The sequence below is a fragment of the Tursiops truncatus genome, chromosome 1, assembly GCF_011762595.2.
Source record: "Tursiops truncatus isolate mTurTru1 chromosome 1, mTurTru1.mat.Y, whole genome shotgun sequence".
NCBI lineage: Eukaryota > Metazoa > Chordata > Mammalia > Artiodactyla > Delphinidae > Tursiops > Tursiops truncatus.
In genome coordinates, this window is record NC_047034.1 from 47,411,329 (window position 1) to 47,434,785 (window position 23,457).

General features: G+C 41.2%; 1 protein-coding gene across 4 annotated transcripts in view; it reads right to left on the bottom strand.

The window, feature by feature from the left end:
• Positions 1-23,457, bottom strand: part of NPL (N-acetylneuraminate pyruvate lyase) — a 48,101-nt gene that overhangs the window by 10,039 nt on the left and 14,605 nt on the right. The window contains exons 5-13 of one of the 4 annotated variants that reach the window (XM_073803637.1): positions 21,135-21,192; positions 14,581-14,656; positions 12,833-12,925; positions 11,912-12,060; positions 11,734-11,780; positions 9,089-9,173; positions 5,863-5,889; positions 5,272-5,311; positions 2,278-2,308 (exon numbers count right to left, since the gene is read on the bottom strand). In XM_073803637.1, the coding sequence (XP_073659738.1) occupies positions 5,866-5,889; positions 9,089-9,173; positions 11,734-11,780; positions 11,912-12,060; positions 12,833-12,925; positions 14,581-14,656; positions 21,135-21,192 (532 nt within the window). In that variant the 3' untranslated portion in view covers positions 2,278-2,308; positions 5,272-5,311; positions 5,863-5,865. Of the gene's footprint in view, positions 1-1,700; positions 2,309-5,271; positions 5,312-5,862; positions 5,890-9,088; positions 9,174-11,733; positions 11,781-11,911; positions 12,061-12,832; positions 12,926-14,580; positions 14,657-21,134; positions 21,193-23,457 lie in introns of those variants that run through there. The other 3 variants (XM_019952582.3, XM_073803636.1, XM_073803638.1) reach the window with 3 other exon arrangements.

Consider the following 23,457-nt stretch of genomic DNA (forward strand, 5'->3'; position numbering starts at 1 on the left):
AAAAATGGAGAAAAAAGTGATCTGCAGCTACTCATAAACTGTCAGGTATCACCTGTAAAATATATTGGACTGTTATACTCTTGATTCTCTGTGGAAGTCTACTCCTGAAGACAACTTCACTCTGAAATGTCACTGGCAGAAAAATTCAGTAGATTATCCTCAAAAGCAAACTGTAAAAAACCACTAACGACACTGTATGTATTAAATTGTAGAATGGTTTTCTCTTTTGTGCTTCCCTGATTGGTTGCACTGGGTCTTAGTTGCAGCAGGCCAGCTCCTTATTTGCGGCTCACAGGCTCCTTAGTTGCGGCATGCATGTGGGATCCAGTTCCCAGACCAGGGATCGAACCCAGGCCCCCCGCACTGGGAGCATGGAGTCCCAAACGCTGTGCCACCAGAGAAGTCCCTTGTTTCTACGGAGTTGGATGTTAAAATACATAGAGCTAAACTCAGCCCTTGGTCATTTTGTTTAACTAACTTTGTGTTCACAAGATCTCATTAATCATGTTAAAAGCCCTCTAAGCACTAATTTCAGAAGAGCAAAAAAAGAAAAGCAGAGTTCATTGCTTAGTGGATATCCAATATTTATCTTCACTGAAAAATTAATTTGGCTTTAGTATCATTAAGTAGGGATATGACATCCTCAGAACCAAAGACTAACAAAAACCTCACTGTTCTTCTTTCAGGAAATTAACGGCTATAGAGAAAAGTTTCAGTGAGGTAGAATATAAGCTCACATAAGCCACCGTGGTTCAATTTCTAATTCAGACACCTTACTCCTAAAGGTGAGAGAAATATGAGAAAACAGTGTGTTTTATTCCTGGGCAAAAAAGGAGTGAGGAGATATAAAGAGAAGGGTAGCAAAGATAATTAAATCCACTGATCATTTCAAATTCTCATTTTGCAAACACTCTTTTAATTTTTAAAAATTAAAAAATAGAGTAAACTGATATGAATTTCAAATACTTTTCCTCTGCCAATGAGCAGACTAATTAGATAAGAAACAAAATAAAATCTTAGGTAGTTATTAGACTGGATAGTCCAGTTTAAAATCACTAAGGATTGACCATCAGTACAATTTGTTACTGGAAGGCATGTACCAGGGTTTGTTAGAGAGGAGACTGAGCAGCCAGTTATATAGTCCAGAAAAAGAAAAAAGTAAAGAAGGTGTGTAGAGAAAGTTAAAGTTAAATCTTTAGGTCCTCCCTAAATCTCTTATCACTGAAAAGTGACTGTGTGAAAATGTGACTGGGAAATAACAGTAAGTAGCCCCTGGGCTCACGGCAGAAGGGATGCTGGCTTTCATTTCCAATAATTCAGGGCACTGTTGAGGGACACTTTCTTCTCAGTGAGGAAAGGGGAAGTTTGTGGTGCCCAGAGCAGAGAGCTCTTTGAAACTTTGAGAAGTTCTCTATAGCAACAATTAGAGACTTGAATTCATCTTTGGGGAAGGCCTTTCCTTTGTTATGTGAAAACCACCCTAACGGCCCTTTAGTTATAGTAACTGAAGCAAGTCTTCACCTAACCCAATGTTTTGGGGGAAAACTGCGACATCGCAATTAATCCGAAAGCAGATATTCTAGAGTTAGACTGAGCAGCCAAGTGAACTGGTTTGTTAACAGTTGTGCATAGTTGAGTCTCACTGTAATCTGGCATTAAAGTTAGCATGTCTGCCTAAATGCAATAGCTCAGAGTTGTCCTAGATTCCAAATGAATATTTATTAAAATGAAAGTACATTATGGTGGTTTAAAATTAGAAAACTTTAAAATAGGATTAACAACCAGAAATCAAGATAATGGGAGCTCCCAAAGGCAGATGGAATTAATCAATTACAATTTTCCTCTTGATTCCATATTATCCATTTATGTAAAAACTTCTCCACCAAAATTCTGTGACATATTGAATGACTTAGGGCTCATAACTCCTTTTACAGTTTTTGCCCCTTCATAAATTAAAACTTTTAAAAGATCATAGTAGGTATTTAAATACTTGTTGATTGATGCAAGATTTCATTTGCTAGGAAAGTTTAGTTCAAACTCATCTAAAAAGTTTTTGAGAAATGAATGCAGTATTCAAAGTGGATTATATCTCAACGTACACACCCTGATATGATAGAGAGGCACTAACTACAAGCTTCCAAGTTTCCATCCTTTAAATCAGTGAAAGAAAGGAAATCTAGGCTTTTCAGTTTAGCTTCTGCATTATCAGTAAACTCCCTAGAGGCTTTCTGTAGTGGAAGCCGGGGTGGGCCCATTGGAATCCCAGAGACAAGAGTCATGATGGCTTTGGTCTGCGACACTCCAAAACCTAGACAGGAAAATATAAATGAGGAAACATGGCTGGCACTGTCCACTTTGCCACAAACACTCGAAAGAAGAGATCATATTCTTACAGTGATTACTATAACAGGATAAAGTGGAACTAAACGATGGGAACATTTCTTGTCAATATGGCAGACTGAGCAGATGTAGGAAATCCCTATTCCTGCTTTAAACATATAGAAATGCTGGAAACTTTTGAACAAATTGACAAACTGTAAAACAAAACAAAGTGAGACTCAAAGTCAACCTCAGAAGCAAGAAGGAGGAACGAGAAGTATCAGGAGTAAAGAGGTCAGAGTAGTAAGGAGTTGCTGAAGCCAGTGGTCCATGAGGATAATCTGATTCAGGGATACACTGTTGTGCATTGAATGATGTAGGACTTGGTCACTAGGTCACAATTTAGTTCAAACAAATCTAAGAAGTACCTGAGAAATGCACTATTTAAGGTAGTTTATGACTCAATGCTGCTGTTTTAGACTAGGGCAGGAATGCAAGATGAAGCCTTGAGTCTGTACACAGCAAAGAGCTGGAATTAAACTCCCCATATAAAACTGGTAGCCAACCTTCTATGAAAAGAAATAGAAAAAAAAACTGGCCCACTGGTCTGAGAGGCAAGGAAGCATGACTTCTGCCAGGGTGTGGAAGGAAAAAAATCATATAAATGAAATCCCAAGCCTGTGCCATAGATGAATGCTGGATCCGTATTTGCATTCTGTGCTTGGTACAGGAACCATACTAAGAAATATACCTAAAGACTGGTTAGAACTGATGAAACTATAGTGTCCTAGCAGAGGCAAATGTAAAATCATTTGATGGGACAACTCACAACCTAGAGTACGATGGATTCTCCAGAAAACAGCTGTCTCTGAAGATGAAATCAGAGTTAAAAATTACAAAGCACACAAGGAAAAAGAAGCTGCATGAGAGACAGCAAATGCACAACTGACAAATTTTACATCCTGAGAAAAGATGATACAAAATTCTGAAAGAGGCTTCACAGAGATAAACGTAAGAATAGAAGCCATAGGCTAAGAGAAGGGCATATAAATAAAGAACAGGAAGATCTGGAAGAAAAAGCCAAAAAGAAATGCTGGAAATTAAAAATATATAATCAGTAAAACTAACCAGCAGAAAACATAGCTAAAGATAGAATTAGTGATTTTGAAGGTAGTTCTAAGGAAGTAATCCAGAATATAGCACAGGAAGATATTTGTTTTCTTAACTGGCTATTGCTCTTGGATCAAAGGTATGAGCAGTAACTTTCTTTTACTAAGGTAATTTGGTTACAGTAACAATTGAGCATTGGGAAGAAAAATACTAGCTTGGCTAAATATATAGAATATACTTTGCTAAATGCAAAATGGCCCTCCTAGGCTTATTATGAATGGTGGAAGACTGAGAGCTACCTTCATGATAAGGCTTTATCATGTTTATTAAGGTTAAGTCTCTCTTATATACAATGGAATATTACTCAGCCATAAAAAAATGAAATCTTGCTGTTTGTGACAACACAGATGGACCTAGAGGGTATTATGCTAAGTGAAACAAGTCAGACAGAAAAAGACAAATACTGTATGATTTCACTTATATGTGGAATCTAAAAAACAAAAAAATGAACAAACATAATAAAACAGAAACAGGGTTATACAGTGCTGCATGTCAGTTTTATCTCAAAAAACCTGAAAGAAAAAAAAAAAGTCTTTCTTCGACTAAACCATGAAAATTCCAACCCCCAAGGAAGTCTGAAACGAGCTCTTTAAAGATATGTTCTTTTAGATCATAAAAACTGTCTTCAAAAGGCCTCTTTTAAAATGCCAAAAATCTGGCAAAAGAGTAAATCCTTTCAGCTAATACCTTACAGCTATACTTTACAAAACTACTGCAGAATCACTGCTGGTATGCAAAGTGATCTTACATGTACAGGTAAACTTTTAGTTCTTTAAAAAACTATAGAACTAGTAGTAGTTCAAAATCTACTTTAATGCATTTTAGGAACATATGCTAAACCCACGATTTTGTGAGAAGTATTGCTTAGGACAAGGGAATGATATTAGGTAATAATAGTACTGGTGGTACACAAATAGGACAAAAATCATCAAAGTGGAAAAGCAAATGGGAAGCATTGTCTTTGAAGGATAAAGAGTTGGCTGAAAACCCTGTGAGAATGAGGGGCACAGTACATAATAGGTGCTTAGGGCTTGGGAGGGGTTGCCAGGAAGAGGCAGAAAGGCTCTGAAAGGAAGGTAGGAGGTCTGCCAAGAATAAACCTAAAACTTTTCCTGGACTTGACCCAGGTCCTCAGGAAGGGCCAGTCTCTTGCGGAAGTGGAGTGAATAGTGGCATTTATCATTTGTTATGGGATAAGACTTAGGAGACTGTGGAGAGGTTTCTCTACTCAAATTCACTGTATTTCCCTCAAACTTTACATTGTCATATTATTCAAACCTCCATCCATTTAAGCTTACTTGTGTTAATAAACTCTTTTAAAATTGCAGATACTCTTGGGAGAGCTGTCAGTCATTCACAGTTTAGTAAGATCTGTATTCAAACTGCCTTCCTCTAAACACTTAGGCTTACATCAGTTATAGTGTGGTAGTAGAATTTTAATGAGCAGAGGCAAGTAAAGGGAGGGAGTGTTGATGGTGTAGGAGGGAAGGGGTTAAAAAAATGGTGTGTGAGCAGAGTGGGGAGGTGAACAAAGTGCTAAGATGGAGGAGAGAGATTTGTAGAAGGTTGCCAAGACCTTCCAACTAGGTTTACTTCACCATTTTATAGGATTGGCCCTGAAAGTTAGTATTAGGAATAAAACTTTGCTTGTAGCTGATTAAAAGGTGTTCTTGTTGAACCCTCAGAGAAAGTGATGAAAGTCCCTCATCACCTTCTCTGAAACGCTCAGAGAAAGTCTATTTCCTTTACACTCTCCAGTAGGAGACAAAGCGGGAAACTTACCTAGTTTGACCACAAAGTTGATAAATCTCTGAATACAAAACTGGAAAGGAACAAACAAATCTATAGTCAGTAATTACTAAACTGTGATAATTTAAAGAATTTAGAGGTCAAATTGCAGAAACCCCAAACTAAAAAGTCCACACACCTTAGTCTTCTGAGGGTCTGTTGGAGTGGAGAAGAACAGCCAAGTGAGGATGACTGAGATCTACCCAGGATAAGGTAGGATCTTTTCATGTATATAAGCTTTTATGAAATGAGCCCATGAAGAAAAGAAGCTCCAATGAAGGAATTGTACAATAGAGAGTTAGGATGGGGAGGGCAAGCTTTACCCACCTAGGTTACAGAGGTAAACTTATCAGCTGGTGCAGTTTCCAAACTGGGGTACTCTAACCTCTAGGGTACTTTCCAAGATACCTCAGGGGCACTTGGTCAAGGCTAAGATTTATGGCAATTTCTAGACCCTCAACTTCCGTAAGTGCTATTTCTAAAATTGATCAGAATAAGAAGTTGCACATAATGGAGGTGTAGCTTGTCCTTTTATATTTCCCTTTTCACAGTCCTTCTCCTACATTTGAAAAAATAAAGACATACCTCTTATATCACTGCCTTGGGACACCTCTGGGAACCAAATAAAGGAGCAAATCAAAATGTTGGCATTGGCATCCACAAAGAGAGCTGACAGAGTGAGTCCTTTAATTAATGGATAACAAGTCCTCTAAAGAATCATAGGGTTTTCAAGTTTTTCCTTTCAACTTTGCTTTTAATGTTGTGATTCAGGTTGTCAGTTGAAAATCATTAAATGATCAAGCATATGACTCAAAAACTGCTCGAAGAACTGAGTGACATTGCTATACCAAAGTTTCTTCCATTCTTATCTACTAATATATATAAACAGGGTATCACAGCACTTATTTCTATAAAAGCAAAAAACAGAAATAGTATTGATGCTGAACTTTAACTCATCCTAGCATTAAAGAATATTCATCCACAAATTCATGAAGCAATTCTTAAAAAAAAAGATTCCCATTCATCTCATCAAGAGATGCATTTTCAATAACATTTTACTTTTATGCTGTTTTAATCAATTGTATACTAGTAATAAAAAAGTCAATGCAGAATAAAATTTTGGTATCAAGCCTTACAAACAGAAATGCACATGTTCTTTTCTTCCCTAACACACAAAGTATGGCACATTACATTCAGAAGTCTCTACTTTGTTGCTTTTTTTACACTTAATGTATCATGGAGATCTCTCCAGATGTGTGCATATAAAAGTATCTCATCCTTCTAAAGGGCTGTATATAATTCCATTAAATAACTCAAACATAATGTATTTAACCATTTCCTTATGGGTGGATATTTGGGCTGTTTCTATCTTTTGCTAGTATAAACAATGCTATAAGGAATATCTCTGTACATGTGTCATCTCACTTTGTAAATATAAATATAACATGGCATTTAAGGCCATGAGAATGATGGACTTCCCTGGTGGCACAGTGGTTAAGAATCTGCCTGTCAATGAAGGGGACACGGGTTCGAGCCCTGGTCCGGGAAGATCCCACACGCCGTGGAGCAACTAAGCCCGTGCACCACAACTACTGAGCCCGTGTGCCACAACTACTGAAGCCCCCGCGCCTAGAGCCCGTGCTCTGCAACAAGAGAAGCCACTGCAGTGAGAAGACCGCGCACTACAATGAAGAGTAGCTCCCGCTCGCCGCCACAACGAAGACCAACACAGCCAAAAATAAAGTCCATGAGAATGAGTAAGTTTAGCCCTAACTTTTTATTTTTCTGTTTCTTCACTTGACTGCAAACTCCTTTAGGGCAGAGACCAGTTTTATTGAAATTATATATTCAGTTCAGCCCATGGTATATTAATAAGTGAGTAAATGAGACCTGCTCACACTTGCTTTCTGTAAGAAAAAACAGAATGTGGTAAACTAAACTGCTTACCAATACTGTTTTGGGTGAGATGATTTATTTGAGTAGGACTAAAAGAAAAAAAAGAAAAAGAGATGGAAATTGAATCAACCAACAAAAGAAACCACTAAGTGGAAAGGTTCCGTATCAGAGCTGTTTCACAGTTTACGCCATCCTATGATTTTCACATCATTCAGCTCAGAACAGGTTGAAATTTTCAGAAATAATTTTTTCTGGGAAATTTAGGAAAAAGAAAATCATATATGAAAAGAGATGGCAGGGACTCCCCTGGTGGCGCAGTGGTTAATAATCCACCTGCCAATGCAGGGGACACGGACTCAAGCCCTGGTCCGGGAAGATCCCACGTGCCGCAGAGCAACGAAGTCCGTGCACCACAACTACTGAGCCTGTGCTCTAGAGCCCGTGAGCCACAACTACTGAACCCGTATGGCACAGCTACTGAAGCCCGCGTGCCTAGAGCCCGTGCTCCGCAACAAGAGAAGCCCCCACGATGAGAAGCCCGCGCACTGCAACAAAGAGTAGCCCCCGCTTGTCACAACTAGAGAAAGCCCGCGCACAGCAACGAAAACCCAAGGCAGCCAAAGATAAATAAATAAACTAATTAAGAAAAAAGAAAAGAGATGGCAGAGTCCACACAATTCAGACTTCATATCTTAATTTAAACCAAAGTCTTGCCAATGTTTAATCTAGTTGACATAGCTTCCTAAGTCCTTATGCTGTTCCTGCTTTCAGCTTCACCTGGTCTGGGGCTGAATAAAGGTGAATATTAATAAGCTATTTAAACTTTAAGTTAAGTAGGAAGTAGATTTAGGCTTGCTCAGTGTGCAGGGTTAAAGGGTAGGGATGTATTTAATCACTGCTGGCAACTGCTTCCTCCTGTTCTCTTCTTGGTTGGAGCTCAGGTCACTCCCTCAAACCTCCAGGATGCTTTGCGACTTCTGCTCTGTAATTTCTGATTGCCCTGATGGTGGCCTGTCCTGTTCAAAAGATCCCTTATCTAAACTTACTGGGACTGACCACCTGCTCTGATCTTGCTTATGCCTTTCATGCTCACTCATTTTCTTGGGACACTCCTCTCAGTCACTTTTATGATCCTGAAAGTTCCTGGGCCTCTCGGCCTCCAGAAGTTTCTCTGTAGTGCCTACCCTATTTCTTTCCACCTTATTCTGTTTACCTAACGTATACACACTACCAGCTGTGGGGCTGGTTCTACCCTTCGGTGAGGCTCTTCCTTCTCTGGACAGCTAGGCTGTCCTCCCTGTAATATTAACAGCAGCCACCATTTCCCCCAGGGGTCTTCCCTGGAACACTTCAGATCCTGCTGCTTTTCTCTTCCTGTTTCAAAGCCAGTGTCTCCTTTTGGATCATCTATTCAGCTCTTGTTTCCTGCCTGGTGAATGTTTTCAGTTCTCAGCACATTTCCAGGACAAAGAGGACTGACCTGCTCTGACTTTGGATTAAGTCTCCCCTTTGTAGATCACCAGCCTCATAGCTTCCTTATATACTCTGGTGACTCAGGTGTGAAGTTCTCAAGGGGATGGCATGTGGTCATTTCCCCAAAAATCTATCACCATTATTTCACAGTCATAAAAATACTTTGAATGTAGACTAAAAATAAGATCATTTCTAGGAGGAACAGAAAGGAGTCATTCCTGTGTGGGGCCTGTCCTGATGAGACATGCAGGAAACATGGATAATGGGCACAGGTTTGGTTTTAAACAAGAAAAAGTAAGAAAAAGAAGGAAAATACAGAAAGAAGCAGCTAGGCAATCTTAAGGAGGGCAGGTGTGGTAGGAATGCTGATGAGAGAAAATAAGAATTCTCAAGTGGGAAAGAAAAAAGGCTATGATTTATATGAAGGGAAAAGAAAGCTTACCTGATGGTTCAGGGCCGAGGAGAAGTCCTTCCGTTCAAAAGCCTCCAACATCTGGTTTGTCTTTTTTCCCAGGTAGTTATAGGTACTGGAAAGAAAACAGCACATCTTCAGGATCAGTAACTTAGCGAGAAGGTCCAGCTCCTCAAACCCCTCTAATGCTCAAAAGGGAAAAATCTACCAAGCCTTCCAGAAGTCTATTTTTAGGCCCTAATCTATTAAAGGATCAGGTATCTTTAGTTCTGAGTTTTCCAGCAACACTAAGCAGTGCAGAGGACGCAGAGAACACCAAAAGGAATAAAGAAAAGGGAGAAGAATAGGAAAAGGGTAAAGTTAGAAAAAAAGTGAAAGACAGAGGTGTATTTGGCAAGGAGTGATTGAGGGCAACACCTGGCCCAGGGCGCACACAGAGGTGCAATGCTAGGTAAGAACTGTGGATAAAATGTAGTATCTGAGGGCTTCCCTGGTGGCACAGTGGTTGAGAGTCTGCCTGCCAATGCAGAGGACACGGGTTCGAGCCCTGGTCTGGGAAGATCCCACATGCCGCGGAGCAACTGGGCCCGTGAGCCACAACTGCTGAGCGTGCGCGTCTGGAGCTTGTGCTCCGCGACAAGAGAGGCCGCGATAGTGAGAGGCCCGCGCACCGCGATGAAGAGTGGGCCCTGCTCGCCGCAACTAGAGAAAGCCCTCGCACAGCAACGAAGACCCAACACAGCCAAAAATAAATAAATAAAAATTAAAAAAAAAAAAAGTAGTATCTGAGGTGGGTCCCAAAAACCCTATGCTGAGGAACTGGGTGAATGTAGCACCACAGTAAAAGGGGCAAATACTAGCAGATTACCTAAATTCTTTGCCAAGTTATATGTTACCCAGAGACTAGTTTCTAGTAATAATATTAATACGGATAATAATAATACAAGGACCATTTATTGACTGTTGTATTCCGGGTGCCTGACATAAACCATGTCTAATCCTCTCAGAGCCCGGTGAGGTAGGTGTGGTTTCCATTTTGCTGTGAAGAAACTATGTCTCAAAGAAGGGCAACAGAGTTGTCGAGAAGCTTGCCATCCCTTCATACTGCTTATTCTATTACATTTCAGAAAAAAATGGAGATGAGAATGTTATTTGATATCATAAAATGTTCTTGCTGACTTAAAAAAGAATCTCTAACTCTACCAATAAAGACAAATATCTTAGACTAATCACTGAGTTCTTAGAGAAACCAGCAAGGCAGAAGGTTCTAGAAATTCAGAACAAAGATGTTTCCCCACTTTCTAATGACTTCTCCTACAGTAACTCAGGATCAGAAAAGAGTTTCATCTTGGTGTACCAGGAACAGAATATTGTTGGTACTTCATAAGTGTAGTCCCTGGAGTCAATACAAGGCATTCTGAGAACGTGAAGTTCACATTATCTTCTCGTAAAAAAGTAGGGAAGAATAAAATATAATCATTGAGATAAGTTACCTGCAGATGTGAAACACCCAAAGTCGCAATATGTGCATGAATGTCTAAGGGGTTTTAGAATACTCTAATTTGAATCCCAGGGGTCTCAGAAGTATCCTCATTTAGAGAGGAATGTGATCATAATTAAGGAGAAGTGAAGTGTAATCAAATGTACTTTGCTTTCAGATTCTGTTGACAGAATAAAAATGCCTAGTATGGGGGCCAGAAAAAAAAAAAAAAAAAGAATTTCCAAGGTCAGCAGATCCAGGCATTCAGGTTTCCTTGGAGGAAATGGCCTGTAGTGATGATGGATGTTGCAGGCATCCTGGCTCAGTGAACAAACCATTACTTACCATTACATCCAACCCAACTACTCTTCGTCAAAGCCATGCTCACCAAGATATGCTATGAGTATTACTTTGCTTCCCCTGTACTTTTTCCACAGGGAGGAAATACACTTTCAGTTAATGTAAATAGTTCAGTCAATCTGCTTGCAGGCACACTGCTACTGAAGTAGGTTAACATGTGCAGTGGACATGCCAAATTGAACGTCCCTAGGCCTTCTGCTGAGTAGACATCAGGCCACTGATTCTACCTCCCTAGCTGCAGCTGACTGGACCTTACATGGACACCTGACTTGGCAGTGCTATCCAGTGATATCCTGAGATGCCCCATTTGGGTCCCATGACTGGCCACATGCATGCTGAAGCAGAGAAAGCCCATCTGGAGAGAAAGGCAAATAAAGGGATGTCCAAAGGACCACAGGTGGAGAACGGTCTGCCTTGGCTGTTGAGAGCTTGGCAGTTTTAGGTTCTCATCTTCTCTGAGACCTTACTGCACTTCCTCCCCTTGGGTTTTATGAAATTTCCCAGTATTTTATAATAACTTACCTTCTTTCACATAAGCTAGTTTGAATGGCTTTCTGTTATTTGTAACCAAATAATTTCTGATAAAGAAGTTCTGTGCATGCTCTCAGCTTCTGTGCCTCACCCCTAACTGCAACAGATGCTTCTTATAAGAGTGACTGAGTCGCTAACAAAGTGCTAAGCCCTAGTTCATTCCTTTTCACTAAGAGAATGTGGCAAAGAAAGGCAATTTCTATTAGAAAAGGTGTACTTGCAAGAAATACAACTGTGCAGGTGATGACTGCCTCTGTGGGGGATTTTACACTAATAAGTATTGGGAAAAATGAGTCCTGCTTACCTGCCCACTGCTCCAGTTGCTCCCATCACCAGAGCACTCAACAGTTGCTGATCAGAAACAGACAAAGAGTATTAACTTTCATGAAAAAGAGAAGAGAAAAGATGCTACTATATAAGCGGCTACATCAAGTGTTGCAGAGGGAAACTAACCCGCTGGGATATACCAGGGGGAAACTTACCTCATCCACCCCAAAAAGGAAAGCAAACTGTTGCTGGCGATTCTGATCAACACATTGCCCGAAGTCTAAGAGATCTGTGTCACTGAATTTCAGCCCTTGGAAGGTGGGGATCTTATCCTGAATTCCATCCAACAACTCCTCAGCACGAACTGTTCAAAACAATAAATGTCTCATTCACCGGTACACCCCCAGAAAATAACAGAGAACATCTCATCTAGCGCCACACATCTGCACTGAGCTGCCAGGGGCTGCTCTCAGCTGCAACTGGCTGCAGATTGAACATATTGAACATAATCACTTGCCCTTGCCTCCTAGTTCCTCTGTACTTATCAAATTGTAACCCTAAATCTTCTGTTCCTTGAAGACAATAGATGGATATTTATAAAGCACAACTTCTATTTTTTCTTCTAAGGAAGTTAGAAAGGAATGGCATTTTAAAAACAACCTAATAAATTTCATCTAACTGTAACAATCTTCTTGCTGGAAGTATGATAATGATAAAAGAAAACCTAAAAGAAAAGTGAGAAGAGATCGGAGTACCTTCCAGTGTGCCAGGTGCTGAGAACACAGTAGGGTACAAAGTAGACCCAATCGCTGTCTTAGTGGGGCTTACAGGCTATGTCTTCCCACATAAGACGGAGGGGTGTGTGTGACAGACACAAGTTGTCTGCTACAAGTACATAGGGGTCAATTCATCTTTCATACTTAAAAATCTTCCATTATAAGGAGGTGTCAATGATTGATAAGGGCTGACTTATTTTTGATAAGAGTGACTTATTTTGGAGCTGTTGGAACCATCTAGTCAACAGTTTTATGCTTTCGTGATACAGGGTGAGGTGGGGTGGAGTTGGGGTTTCTTAGTGAAATAGGGTACGATGTGAGAGGTGAAGGTGAAGAAACATGAAAAGAAGCAGTACTTACTCTTTACCCCTGTCAAGGCAGGAATGTGATAGTAGTAGAATGGCAGTGCAGGGGCAGCAGCGGCCACCTCCTTTAGGAAATTAATCAGGACATCTGAAAGAACAGCAGGAAAAGTCATGGTGTGAACAAGTGTAAAACACTGGCTTTCCCCAGTAAAAAACGGAACCTTGGGACTTCCCTGGCGGTCCAGTGGTTAAGACTCCACGCTTCCAACGTACGGGGCATGGGTTTGATCCCTGATCGGGGAACTAAGATACCACAGGCCGCGCAGCCAAAAAAAAAAAAAAAAAACACAAAGAACCGTCTAATGAAATGCAACCATCCTTTCTGGAAGCCAAAAATTCTTGACCACTCTTACCATCTCTGAGACTGCTACTGCAATGTCTTTGCAATTCACTTTATTCAAAGTTTTATTTTCCTCTCTGTAGAAAGGCCAAAATAAGAGGATCAGTTTCCTACCATACTAAAGAGCTATTAAAAACCTGGTGCAAATCTTCCCACATATTAAGAGAAGCTCATGAAATACTCTTACAAAAATCAGAAGCCCATCAGGCAGGATCCTTTTCCTCTTACCCAGAAGGGTAAGTGTGGTCAGTGAACAGCAAAGACTTTGCGTTAGGATCAGAATAAAGTTGTAACAGTAAATTCTACAACAAAAAGATAAACAACATCTGCTCAAAATGGGAAGTCATAAAAGTAGTGGCACATCTCAACCAGAGTTTGGTACCTTTCCCTTTTGGAGAGAAATTCAGATATATCGGAAGACAGTTCACTCTGGTTTACTGAGGAACTGGGATTTTCTACATCATCCAATTTGAGCTTCAGCAGCAACATTACTACAGATGATAAATAAATCCAGCAGAATTGCCTACATCTGGATGCCACTGAATAGTGGGAGAGAAGCTTATGAACACATTTGAATACTGTGATAATAAATATTTTGACAAAACTATTGTGTACTGTTATTTTTCATTTGTCTTATGCAAAATTTTTTAAAACCATCTGAAAAAAACTTTTAAAATGTTCATTCTAAATTTCCCAAATAGCAGTATTTAAATTACTTACCAATATTAATGACTATTTTACTGATAACAGGTAATATTTCATGACAATTTTGACCTGTTATACATTTAGCTATGGATTTGTTTAATCGTGCATGCGAATAACATTTTGTCTGTTTTTAATCCTTTTAAAATTTGTCCTGCATTTTTGCTAATCAAAAGGATTAAAAAGACTCAGTATACCTGGAAACCACAAATAGTTTCCATAGAGAAAACAATAATTAGATATTTTGGAAGACAATGGATATTTCTGTGAAACCTCTTTTGAAATTCATCACTTACTCAAATTTGAATAGTACATGTAGTCTCAAAATGCCCATTACTTATATTCCTCTTTTGTTGAGAACAATGGTCTCATGCTTTGCCATGTGACTCTGACACTCTATGCAACTGATTGGCCAAAAGTGGACACCTGACCCAAACACAGGCACCTGTAGGTTGACCCAGGGCTTGGTGGATGACCTACTCAGATTACTTGACAAAAGAGCTGAAGTCCTTTAATGGAGTCTTTTCTTCTCTTTTATGGGTCCAGGGAAGCTGAATATTCTGGAGAACTACTGTACCATTGCAACTTCATGCCTCCAGTCCATAATACTTTACCTTCATGAGTTAAATACAACCATTTGGAATGAAGGCATAAAGAAGCAGACCATGTACAGCACTGTGCGTTTTGACCTATCTACCTACCTTTGTTCCATGGCTGGAGAAAGAAAGGTGCAATGACAGCGATGCCATCGGCTCCTATTTTTGCTGCATGTTGGGCCTTTAAAAGAAGAAAGACGACCATTGGTCACAATTCTGATGTGTGTGAATGTGGGGTCTTCTCCACCTCAAAAGGCAATTCTCAAACACCAGCTGGGTTTCCTACAATTCAGCTCAACTCTGACACTATCTATCTGGAGATACAGGTCAAGGGCTCAGTCCTACAAGACTAGCTCCCTACCCCCATTTCAAATGCCAGGTTATCACCTGTGCTCCTGACCTATATGCTATAAATTAGAGGTTCCAACAACCCCCTCCTTCAGTCAATTAATTTGTTGGGGAGGCTCACAGAACTCAGGGAAACGTTTTACTTACGAGATCACTGGCTTTTTATAAAAGGATATGACTCAGGAACAGCCAGATAGAAGAGATGCATAGGGCAAGGCATGGGGAAAGGGCACAACACTTCCATGTCTTCTCTCAGTGCGAGTGCACCACCCTCCCCAAATCTCCACAAGTTCACAAAACTGGAAGCTCTCTGAAGTCTGTCCTTTGGCGTCTTCATGGAGGCTTTACTACATAGGCATGATCGATTATATCGTTGGCCACTGCAGATTGGTTCAAATAGGGTTGATCACATCAACTCTAACTGAAAGTTCCAACCCCTAATTTTCATGCCTGGTACTCTTGGCAACCAGCCCCCATCCTTAGGTACTTTCTAAAAGTCACCTCATTAACATAACAAGAGACACCTTTATTGTTCTTATCTCCAGGAATTCGAGGGTTTTGGAGCTCTGTGCCAGAAATGGGAAAAAGACCAAATATCTATTTCTTGTTATAGATCACAATTTCACAACCATCCTGGAGTAAACGATTTGTTATATTCACCTACAGCTTAGATACTAGAGGTTAACAACAAACTCTTCAAATTTGCCAACCGATGTACCCCTAGAGAGTGGAAAACTACCACATTTAATGATAAATGTCATTACCAGGAAAATTCCAGGTGTTGCAAAGTAGAGACCCCTGGTGGAGGTGAGCTGTGTATTTAATCTTATTCTTCTGCAGACTTTGTCAGTACAAAAAAAACTTGCTAAGGAGACATGAGCAGTTCATTTTTTTTTTTTTTTGCGGTATGCGGGCCTCTCACTGTTGTGGCCTCTCCCGTTGCGGAGCACAGGCTCTGGACGTGCAGGCTCAGTGGCCATGGCTCACGGGCGCAGCCGCTCCGCGGCATGTGGGATCTTCCCGGACCGGGGCATGAACCTGCGTCCCCTACATCGGCAGGCAGACTCTCAATCACTGCGCCACCCGGGAAGCCCGAGCAGTTCATTTTGATAAACTATAACTGTTAATTATAGAGAAACTTGCAGATGTCATTTCTCTTCTAGTGTTCAGCCCGCTGGATGATACTGTCTTTCCTCTCCAAAGATATTAGTCATATTTTAAAATTTATATTACAGATTGGAAATGCAGTTGAGAAAGGCTGAGAAGAAAAAGATTATACATATCACAGAAGATACATTGCACTACTCTTCTGATATTTACTCACATTCCTTCAGAAAAAAATGAACATTTCCTCCCACTGGGCCCTCATAATATTTTTTATCTATTTCAAGTAGAGTACTTAAACCTAACACATGGTGAGGTAGTTGTGTATCTTCCTGGTCTCCAACTAGAGTGAATTCCCTGAGGGCAGAGGTCAGATCTTATTGACTCTTGTGTTCAGGTCAGTCATGGTGCTGAGCACATAGCAGGACTCAGTAGATGTTGTTGATTGCTTTGAAACATGCCCCACTACCTAAAAGGGAAAAATGGCTTTCTTCTGAGACTTAAGCTAGTGATATCTATATCTAATAGATGTGATTAACTTTCTGCAGAAGTAAAGTAGGAAAGTCAAAAAGAGATTGGGATATAGTCCAAAGAACAATCAAGACACTGGATAGGATTTTATTGACACAGGATTGGAATTGACATATTTGAATCATTTATTTAGCACCTTGTTTAGGACAAGAGCAGTAGGGTAACCTTAGCTGAAAGGAAGGAAGAGAAACCACTTCAGAGACAGTCGATGGCAGTGCCCATTCAAGCATCATCCAATGGAGAGTTATGTCTAAGCAGATGCCAATATTACTGTCTCCTTGGCAAGATTATCCCACAGCAGGCGATTATCCCTATAGCAGGGGATTATCTCTATACTAAGATTATCTTTATACTATTCTAGTGTTGAACCCCATGGTTGACACTGTCTGTCATGTCATACATGACAATATTTTTTTTTTTTTTTTTTTTTTTTTTGCGGTACGCAGGCCTCTCACTGCCGTGGCCTCTCCCGTTGTGGAGCACAGGCTCCGGACGCGCAGGCTCAGCGGCCATGGCTCACGGGCCCAGCTGCTCTGCAGCATGTGGGATCTTCCCAGACCGGGTTACGAACCCGTGTCCCCTGCGTCGGCAGGCGGACTCTCAACCACTGCGCCACCAGAGAAGCCCACATGACAATATTTTAAAACTCACATGACGCATAGAAGAAAGCAATTGAAAAGAGAAGGGGAAAAAAAAAATTTCCTCCTTTACACTACCATAGTTGAAAGATCTACTGTTAAGAAGAACAAATCAAGTGTAAAAAGGATAAATCAAGTTTCCAAGTTCTGATTCTAGGCTTACGAAGCAATCACCTAGTAACGTCTTCCCTAGTGGCTTGCCTAAGAGTGTTGAATTGCGGTTTTGCAAGTATACAGTATACATTCCATTTCTAAATTCAATTAATAGGAAACAGAATCAAACAAATCCACAAGCAGATGTTGGGGTTAGATCAAGTCATTGCGCTCTTTGGAATTAGAATATCTAAATTCTGAGGACATGGTTATGTGGACAAAGGATGTCCCTGCCATTTCAGTAAACAGAGGATGCTTCGGCCAAACAGCCATCAGCCACTGCAGGCACCAGGTCGGTGCGACCTAAGGGGAACTCAGGATGGAGAAAAACATGCATATCAAAGGAATGGTTTCAATAAGCCCAATCTCTTGCACCTTACCATACAAGAAAACACTAAAATCATTAACTTGAGATGCGTGTTTTTATGATTAGCAATAATCTTTTGATGTTCAACTATACATATATTTTTTTTCCAGCCGAAAACTCCTATACATCCAGGCTCCTCCCTTACCTCTTTGGAACAGTCCCTCAGAGCTTGCTGAGTGGCTGTATCCCAGGCTTAAGTCCTCAGTAAGTCTGCTGAATAAAACATAATTCTCAACTTTTAGGTTGTACATTTTTTTTCAGTCGACAGTCCAAGCTACAACATCTTTGTGCTTTCTTTTCTTACTTGAGTCACAAAGACCTCAAAACTACCACATAGTTTACTTTTCTGCTAGCAACTTGAACTCCTTCCTCCCTCGCCACAATATTACTCCACCTAACCTGCTCATCTCTAACCCCAGAGCAATCCAGTCTTTGTGTTCTTGTTCCTATGTTCTGGTTGAAAAGTGTACCTAGAAGAAAATCTCCACACCTGTGTGGAATGGTGGTATGACAAATTTATGACTTACAACTTTGGTTGGTTTTTAGCACCACTGGGGCAATCCTTTTAAAAAAATTAATTACTTTTAAATTTATTTTTCAAAATTGTGACCAAGAAAAACACAACACTGGGAGTTCCCTGGTGGCCTAGTGGTTAGGATTCCAGGCTTTCACTGCAGTGGCCTGGGTTCAGTCCCTGGTCGGGGAACTGAGATCCCGCAAGCCACGCGGTGCGGCCAAAAAATAAAAATTAAAAAAAATTCCCCATCTTAGCCATTTTTAAGTGTACAGTTCACTGCTGTTAAGCATATTCACATTGTTGTGAAACAGAACTCTAGAACTTTTTCATCTTGCAGATCTGAAAGTTTTGGAAGGAGCTGTCAGCAGGAACTCCATTTTAAACTTTAGGGCTCCATCCTGTTACACTGTGACTGTGCTGACCCTGCTGACTTAAAAAAAAAAAAAAAGAAGAAGCTCTCTGTTTAGGAAGGCATCCGGCGGAACTGTGCAGAAGTGTGCCTTTACTGATAACAAGTGAAACACACTTGATGAGTCAATAAATTGTAACAGGAAAAAAAAAAAGAATACATACCTTCCAGTCACAACTCTTCACAAAAAACTTTTGGAAACTAAGTGTGCTTCTCTGTTTTCCTTTAAAAACTCCTGCTTTTTGTTTCCCAGAGGGGACACTGTTCTGTGGTTGCTGGAATCTGTGCTCCCTGAATTGAAATTCTAAGACTCCAAATAACCATAAATGTGTTTTCTATGTCTGTGAGTCTGTTTCTGCTTTGTAAATAAGTTCATTTGTATCATTTTTTTAGATTCCACATATAAGTGATGTCATATGGTATTTGTCTTTCTCTGCCTGACTTACTTCACTTAGTATGATATTCTCTAGGTCCATCCATGCTGAATTAACAGATTCACACTACTTTATATAAAATAAACAACAAAGACTTACTATATAGCACAGAGAACTATATTCAATATCTTGTAATAACCTATAATGGAAAAGAATCTGAAAACGAATATATATATATATATATGTATGTATGTATATATATCTATCTGATCCTGCAAAAGAGAAAACACTGTTGCATCATTTGAAGTTTATAGTAACACGAAGGGCTGCACTATTGTGGTTTATGCTGGTTTTAATAGTTAGTTAATATCTAATCTCAATCTCGGTGACTTCCCTGGCGGCGCGGTGGTTAAGAATCCACCTGCCAATGCAGGGGACATGGGTTTGATCCGTTGTCTGGGAAGATCCCACACACCGTGGAGCAGCTAAGCCCATGTGCCACAACTGAGCCTGCGCTCTAGAGTCCACAAGCACAACTACTGAAGCCCGTGTGCCTAGAGCCCGTGCTCCGCAACAAGAGAAGCCACCGCAATAAGAAGCCCGCACACCGCAACGAAGAGTAGCCCCCGCTCGCCACAACTAGAGAAAAGCCCATGAAGCAACGAAGTCCCAACGCAGCCAAAAAAAAAAAAATCTCAATCTCAAGACTACTAAATTCTACAGTGGTCTACTAAAAATTAATCTAATCAGGGATTTTAAAAAATGTCCAGGGGACTTCCCTGGTGGCGCAGTGGTTGAGAGTCCGCCTGCCAATGCAGGGGATGCGGGTTCGTGCCCCGGTCCGGGAGGATCCCACATGCCGCGGAGTGGCTGGGCCCATGAGCCATGGCAGCTGAGCCTGCGCGTCCGGAGCCTGTGCTGCACAACGGGAGAGGCCACAGCAGTGAGAGGCCCGCGTACCGCAAAAAAAAAAAAAAAAAAAAAAAAAAAAATGTCCAGGGAATAAAATTTAAGGTTCAACCAAGCAACAGACTTTTTTTTTTTTTTTTTTTTTTTTCAGTACGCGGGCCTCTCACTGTTGTGGCCTCTCCCATTGTGGAGCACAGGCTCCGGACGCGCAGGCTCAGCGGCCATGGCTCACGGGCCCAGCCGCTCCGCGGCATGTCGTGGCATGTGGGATCTTCCCGAACCGGGGCACGAACCCGTGTCCCCTGCATCGGCAGGCGGACTCTCAACCACTGCGCCACCAGGGAAGCCCAGCAACAGACTTTTGAAGGCAATAACTGCTTAATCTATATATCTATATATCTGTATCTATATATATATAAATATAAAACTGAATCACTGCTGTACACCAGAAACTAACACATCAACTATACGTCAACTTTTAAAAAAGGACCCCTAATAAACGCATTTCTTTGTTTTACAGCCTGCTTCTTTTTCGCAGACGACAAACTCTATACCCCTTAAACAACTCTTCTTTCCCCCCTCCCCCTAGTCCCTAGCGGGACTAACTCTAATTCTGTTTTTATGAATTTGACTACTTTAGATACCTCATAGTATAAGAAGAATAATATTGTATTTGTCTTTTAGTGGCTGGCTTACTTCACTTAACATAATGTTCTCAAGGAGGTTCACCCCTATTGTAGCATGTGACAAGACGGATTTGCTTCCTTTTTAAGGCTGAATAACATTCCATTGTATGTATATACCACCTTTTCTTTATCCATTCATCTGTCCATGGGCATTTGGGTTGCTTCGACCTCATGAACAGTGCTGCTATAAACATGGGTGGGGACAGTCTTTTTCTGTTTAAGTTTTCTCTTCCATTCTCCAGGCAGCAATTCTCAGTTTTTACCACTTCTCATTTCTGAACCCCATTTCCATCTCCTTTATGCCCAGCAGATGGCCTTGCCTTTTACTTCCTAGAGAAAACTTAGGTTGGCTCAAGTTCTGTTCCTTACCTGCAAACTAGGTAGCTCCACAGCCATCCTTACTTTGCCCAAAAGAAGAGGTGCCTCTGTCTCCTATTAAACGCTCTGCTACAGCAGTTATCACCTTGGGCTACTCTCTTTGTGGCTCTGTGTTGGCTTCCCTGCAGTCCTACACCTTATACTCTCCAGCATCCAATATTTAGCAAAAATGATATTGATTTTAACTCAAGCATAAAGATGGAGGCCCCTCAAGTGGTCTCTCCCAGATGGACCCACATACATACCAGTTCTTGTGACTCCTTCAAGCTCAGTGCTCCCACGTGAATTACTATCTGATCCAACCTGCAAAAGAGAAAACACTGTTGCATCACTTGAAGTTTATAGTAACACGGAAGAGCTGTGCTACCTTGGTTTGTGCTGGTTTTAGCAATTAGCTAATATCTGACTAATCTCAATCTCAAGACTACTGAATTCTACAGTGGTATACTTAAAATTAATCTAACCAGGGATTTTAAAAAAATGTCCAGGGAATAAAATTTAAGGTTCAACTAAGCAATAAGATTTTTTTTTAACATCTTTATTGGAGTATAATTGCTTTACAGTGTTGTGTTAGTTTCTGCTGTATATAAGCAACAGGATTTTGAAAGCAATAACTGATCAATCAATCAATAGTCAAGTACCTTATTTTGACTATGCATTGGTAGAGATGCTGCATTTGACGGTGACAATGTGCATGAAAATAGGTGTAAAGCTGAGATATTTTTGGTTGGAGATAAAAATAAAGAGGTTCCTCAAAGAGTACAACCAGGAACCAGCCATACGAGAAAGGAATTCACTGTGAAAAGTTTTTTCCTATCTTGTGTGTCCTCAGAATTTGGCCACGAGTGAGGTTTTCTCTGAGACCTCAGTGTTCATCTTTGGAGGTGCTCCACGGGGCCCCGTGGGAAGAGGCCACACTTAGACTGGTCTTCTGAGGGTAGGATCAATAAAACTCAGCTGTGAATGCAGTCATGCTGGCGAGTCTTCCAGGGACTCAGAGTGACACACATGCTGCCCCCATGGGATGGAGACACCACATCCCCGTTAAGGCCCAAGCATTGAGCCCTCCGGTGATTCTTGACTTCTTCTGTCTTCGGTAAAATGGGACCTAGCTGGGAAGTGCTATGATCAGGTCTGCATTTGTTAAGGATAACAGAAGACTTCTGAGAGGAGAAAAGGTGGCTGGCTGGTCTGCTTTCCCCTCACCAGCAGCTTTATTGCATGACCTCCTTAAACCTTTCACTACCCCTGTCTCCTGGCTTAGGTTAAAACAATCATGCATTCCCTCCCCCTCTCCACCCAGCTGCTGGGTCTGTGGCTTTAGTACAAACTTGTGATTTCCCAGTTCAGGAGGACGAGGGTCCCGAAAGCCTCTGGTCCCCATGACTTACTTCCCTTTCCTAGTCACTGCAGCGGCTGCTCCAAATCTTGACTTTTCTCCTCAAGCTCTAAGTTCCACCCAAACCCTTGTTCTTGGCAGATGTCCTCGCTTCCAAGACACCAAAGATAAAGATTCTTCCACACACAGACTCCCTCCCTTCTCCTCCTGACCTCTGCGCTTAGCTGTGTTACCTTCTATGCGTTCCTCCCAGCTTCTTAGCTGTCTCCTAAAGCTACTCTGCTTACATTTGGGTTTATTTCAAGCCCCCGTGGAGACCTGCCATCAAAGGCATCAGTTCTCCACTCCCTTTAACCTCTTCTCCAATGGCACTGTCCTTTCAGCGCGGAAACGTGCTCATTACTTCCCTGCTTTAAGAGAAAAAAAACTACCCTTCTTTTAATCTTGCTTCCTTCACTCTAATCCATGACTCCTTCTCTCCTTCTCCTCAGCAGCAAATTTTTTGGGGTGAGGATAAGCTACCCTCACTGGTTCCCCTGCCATGTGTCTGCGGCATTCTAACCTCAGGGCAGCTGCTTCCGTGACAATGACCCAACTGGCTCTGCTCTCTCTGAGGTTAGCTGGTCATTTCCTACTTTCTCAATCCTACTGACTCTCACAGCATCTAATAATGATTATAACAAATGTTATATCCACTGCAAATAGTTACAGTGAATTCTTACATAATACTTAGTACTATATGTGTAGACTGCTTGAATCCTCACCAGCGCCTCATAGGATAGGTACTATTAGTATTCCTGTTTCACAGACAAAGCACAGGGCATTTAAGAGCTGCCTGAGTTCACAGAGCTACTTAGAGGCACACTCGGGACCCAACTCAGGCAGTCCGGCTCTGCAGGCCCTGCTCTTAATCTCCACACTCCCCCGACGCTCTCTGAAGCACACTTCCTTCCTTCCAGCAGACAGGATCTGCTCTTCACCTCCCTCTGACCCTTCTGAGGGTTTTCTGTCTGCGCCCACTTCCCTATCCCTCCCGGTTCTGGTGCTTTTCTTGATGTTTACCCTTAGCCTTCTTCTTTCCTCACTCTGCCTGTGGTCTTTAAATGTTTGAGGCCCAGGATCTCACTGAAAATTAGCTGAAAACTGAAGATCACTAGAAGGTGCCTATGTGGACACGCAGTCACATTTGGCGTATAATTTCAGAGTATCCAAGTTGCTCTAAAGCCATT